General features: G+C 44.2%; 1 protein-coding gene across 1 annotated transcript; it reads left to right on the top strand.

The window, feature by feature from the left end:
- The first annotated feature begins 1807 nt into the window (after positions 1-1807).
- On the top strand, positions 1808-3125 carry GPR62 (G protein-coupled receptor 62). Its single transcript, XM_056865807.1, has one exon. It carries the CDS (start codon positions 1895-1897, stop codon positions 3119-3121), a length of 1227 nt encoding a protein of 408 aa, XP_056721785.1. The 5' UTR covers positions 1808-1894; the 3' UTR covers positions 3122-3125.
- The last annotated feature ends 1775 nt before the right edge of the window (positions 3126-4900 follow it).

The raw sequence follows: 4900 nt of genomic DNA, 5'->3' as shown, positions 1-4900 counted from the left end.
AATGGGAACTTCATCCAAATACTGTTAACCACTCTGGAGATAAGGATACTAAAGAATCCGAGTGAGATCTGTAATGAACACAATGAGCCACCACCACCCAAATTCTGTGCATGTCCCTAGAATTCAGTCCAGGGAAGTAAAACCTGTAGCAACCAATGAGAAAGTCATTCTACTTACCTGATGTCACTGTGCAGAATGAGCAGCACCGCTTCCTGCTCCCAGTATGCTGAACCCTCAGAAGGTGTCTTAGGAAGCTTCCTCTCTTCCCTTGGAGGACAAAGTAAGTCCAGGGTGATTCACTCAGTATCTCCTGGATTAATTTCTGCCCTTGCATAAGCAGTGATTTCATAATGCAGGCTTGTTAGGTTTCATTTTCTTTCTTTTGCATTTAAAGGGGCTGGTCCTGCAACTGTGAAAATCAATGACAAATCCCTCCGTCCCTTAACAGAATAAGAGGCTTAAGGTGGAATCAAAATGTGGAGGCAGCGGCTACCTTTCATTGCCTTTAGTAGGGGTTAACTACAGACTCCCGTGCTTCATGTTTGACCATTTTCCATGCTGTTTGGCTCATCCTGCCACCTTTGAATGCTGTCGGTTGAACTGGGGTCTCAAATTCCACCCAATTTGACAAGTCTGCTTCTTCCACGCATGCCAGGGTTGGTTTCTGGATCCTCCCATGCAACCACCCCAAGAGGGCTGGAATACTGGTTCGTTCTTTGACTCAGTTGACAAAATGTTAACGCAGATTAGCATCCTCAAAAGGAAACTTGACAAAAGCTGAAAAGCCTTACATCAAAAATTAATGGGACTTATATCTACAAATAGTAGTGGCAGCCAGGGCTACTGTGGAGAACAGGCATGGGGAGCTTGAGAACTCAAAGGTTTTGTTCAAGGGACTTTGTTGCCTAGGGGAAGTAGGATGCAATTATTTATGTTGTTCGTACCAGTACAGATATGCTTAATCTAGTGCCTTTCATCCCTGTGTTTTGCACCCAGCATTCTGAGGTAGATGCCTTACTTGTCTGTGCTGCGAACAAGAATGACAACAGAGTGCCTAAGTTCCAATCGGGAACTCACAGAACACATCTGCCTGACAGGACCCAGGATGGACCTGGAGACATACCCATTCATAGAATCATAGAATCATAGAGTTGGAAGGGACCACCAGGGTCATCAAGTCCAACCCCCTGCACAATGCAGGAAATTCACAACTACCTCCCCCCCCACACCTAGTGACCAGAAGATGGCCAAGATGCCCTCCCTCTCATCATCTGCCTAAGGTCACAGAATCAGCATTGCTGACAGATGGCCATCTAACCTCTTCTTAAACACCTCCAGGGAAGGAGAGCTTACCACCCCCCGAGTAACTACACTATTGTGTAGTTAGGCTCTGATCCGCCATGAAGGTCGCCGAGTGACTTTGGGCCAGCATTCTCTTTCAGTCTAACCTACCTCACAGAGTTGTTTTGAGGGTGAAATGGGGAAGGAGAGAATGCCACTGTAAACTATTTAAAGAGCTATGCAGTGTGCACTTTTAAAAACTTACTTTTTGAATGAAGATAGCCAAAATTCAATGCCGAGGAAAGCTGGATTTTGCCACATTTATACCTCAGGCTGAAGCTTTTCCCAACACAGCCTTTATATTCCCAGAGCTACAGTTTCCAGATTGCTGTTAACCTTGAATTACATGCACTGTGGTCACCTTGTCTGTTTACTCCTAGTATATTCTATCCACCCAATTCTCATTTACTAAGTTTTATTTATCTTTTTTCCTCTGCAGGGGTAAAGCACTACCAAAGAAGAAGATGGTGTCTGTGACATATAGTGCAAGCATACACTGGCAGTTCATACTGCCAAGAAGGCACTGATCACTTTGAAATAGACCTCAGGGACAATGCCCAACAGGACCCAGATTAATTCTAGCCAGGGGCATGATATATTCTTTTCAATGGAGGTGTCCCAGTTCCAGGAAGCCATTGGCATTTTCTTCATGGTCATGCTAAGTGTCATTGCTTTGGTTGCCAACACAGCAGTCATGGTTGTCATCCTCAAGACACCTTTGCTGAGGAAGTTCATCTTTGTCTGCCATCTCTGCCTAGTAGATCTGCTGTCGGCCATTTTTGTCATGCCACTGGGGATCATCTCCAGCTCCGCCTGCTTCAACAGAGTATTATATAGCATTGCTGAATGCCAGACGTTAATCTTCCTGAACGTCTGCTTCATCAGTGCCTCCATCTTCACTATCTCCGTCATCAGTGTGGAACGGTATTACTACATTGTTCATCCCATGCGGTATGAAGTCAAGATGACGACTGGACTGGGGCTCACGGTCGTGGCGTTCATTTGGATTAAGTCCATCTTGGTTGCTGCTTTGGCATTGGTGGGCTGGCCTCAAGACAACGGTGCCAGCAGTGCCAGCAAATGTACTGTCTACTGGAGCCCTGGAGCCCACAAGAAGATATTTGTGATTATCTTCAGTACTCTGTGCTTCATATTGCCCACCGTAATCATCTTCGCAGTCTATGGCAGCATCTATAAAGTGGCCCGGATTGCTTCCCTGCAGCATGTTCCTGCCCCATCCTGGACAGCCACACCCAGACAAAGATCGGACTCCATTCACAGCCAAGTAACTATCATCACAACCAGGAATGTGCCTCCCAGGCTGTCTCCTGAACGTTTGTTTGGTGGGAATAAAGCTGCCCTGACGCTGGTGTTGATTGTAGGCCAGTTCCTCTGTTGCTGGCTGCCATTTTTCTCCTTCCACCTACATTGCTCCATCAGCTCTCCCTCGATGAACCCTGGCTATGGCGAGATCATTGTGACTTGGCTTGCCTATTCTTCTTTTGCTATCAACCCTTTTTTCTATGGGCTATTGAACCGCCAAATCAGGGAAGAGTTAGCCAAGCTGGGACGTCACTGCCTCAATAAGCCTCTGAGTCAAGAGTTGTGTATCTCCAGCCCAGAGGGATCCATCCAGGAGAACTTCCTCCAGTTCCTGCAGAGGACCAGTTGCACAGTGGAAACCCGTTCCAGTTTTATTAATTCCAGCCCCAGGAACACTTTGGACCAGACTGCAATGGGGTTCAGAATTCCAGGCCAAATCCCAGAAGAAGCCAACTGAGGAAAGGAAAGGGGGTTTAGCTCATTCCACATCTTTTCCTACCTGGCTCTAAGTAAAGAGGAAGGAGAAGAGGCTCCATGCACTGAAAGAACTGACCAAGCCTCTTTTACTGGAAGAGTTGGTCGTTTCTTTTCTTATGCGTATGGAAGTAAACGTAATGAAAATTAATGAAAATCTATTGTCCTTCTGTGATTGACTGGTTGTCCCTGTGCTAAGATCAGAGCTAGTATTAGGCAGCCGTAGCCAACCACCTGGAGCAGTGCTGTATACAGTGGCACTTTTAACAAGATTTGCAGACTGTACTTTGTAAGAAAGAGCAATGTGAGTAAGGACCTTTCTAGACAACCTCCAGAGTGCTCATTGTTGTAAGCACTAAAGTACTGTTAGCCCCAAGCCAGCACCATTGGTGTTGTACCTTCCGCCACTGTGTAATGGAAGGGAGCAATAGCCAGATTTCCCCCTGTTTAGGGAAAAAATATGCTCCAGTGCCAGAAAGGAGTGCACAAATTCTTGACATGACTGAACACTATAAACCCATCAGAGCAGTACAGATAGGGGAAGAGAGATTTGTGGCATTCATCCAGGTACTAATGGCGAACATCCATAACCCACACAATTCAATATTACAATAGTTGTGGTTGCCAGAAGAAATTGGATTTTCCCAGCAAGTCAACACTGCCATTTGAGTGCATGGAAAATTTGATTCCTCTAACAACTTAGGGGTTAGGTGAGGTAATGTTCTTTGGACATTGGGTGTCCACCACATATGCCATATGCAAGAGTAGTTTTGTCTGGAAGGAGCCTAACATAAGTTGGTTCCATACTATGACCTTTCTGTACTACAGAGAGATTTTTTCCACATGTAGCTGCACGTGCAGTTTGGGTTCCACATCCTAGTGTGTGTCACTTGGAAGAAAGTTCCTTTAAGCAAAGGTTCTGTTTCTCTTCCTTTTATGTTCAGCCAAATCAATAACTTCCTGGTCTCGGGGCATGAAAACAATTGTTTATTTAAAAAGGAACAAAGCAGTGGCTTTTACTGTCTACAAACTGAAAAGAATTGTTTGAGCCTCCTTTCTAAGACTTGACCTTTACAAATGATCTATAACTGCAAAGAGTAAACAGTCAACTTATGAGAGAAACAGGAATTAATTAATTAAGATGGAAGGAGTAGGTGAGGAAAATTTAAATGGACAATAGTCCTAAGAAACTTCACTGATGGTTTTGCTGTTGACATGGGCAACTGCTTTCAAGGTTTTGTTTTGTTTTTTAAATCATTACATAGTATGTATTTGGTTGAAATATTTATATCTCTCTTGTCCTATTTAACCCAAGGCAGCTTACATACATTACTGTAAGGCCAAGTTGCACAAGTTGAATACATGATATAAAAATATAATATAAAGCCACAAGCTCCAAACACAGGAACAAAGAATGCACTGATTGCCCATCAGAAAAATTAGTTTATGCCTATTTGGACCTTCTCTTGATGGGTATTTCATCTATTTAAAAAGAATAATCTTGAGAACTTCAGAAAAAACTGTTTCAGAGGGTAGCCATGTTGGTCTTCAGTAGAAGAACTAGATTGGAGTCCTGTAGCACCTTAGATACCAACATTTTGGGAGCATAACCTTTTGAGAGTCAAAGCTCCCTTCATCAGATACAGTATAAAAGACCTTCAGAGACGGTTCCTTGTTGGAGTGCCTCTGGAAGTCCACTCCACAATACAGGAACAATGATGGTAAGAGCCTAGGATGCTGAGATGCAGGACAAGCCACTCAA

Source organism: Euleptes europaea, chromosome 1 (genome assembly GCF_029931775.1).
Source record: "Euleptes europaea isolate rEulEur1 chromosome 1, rEulEur1.hap1, whole genome shotgun sequence".
NCBI lineage: Eukaryota > Metazoa > Chordata > Lepidosauria > Squamata > Sphaerodactylidae > Euleptes > Euleptes europaea.
This window is presented reverse-complemented; position numbering and strand designations above follow the sequence as displayed.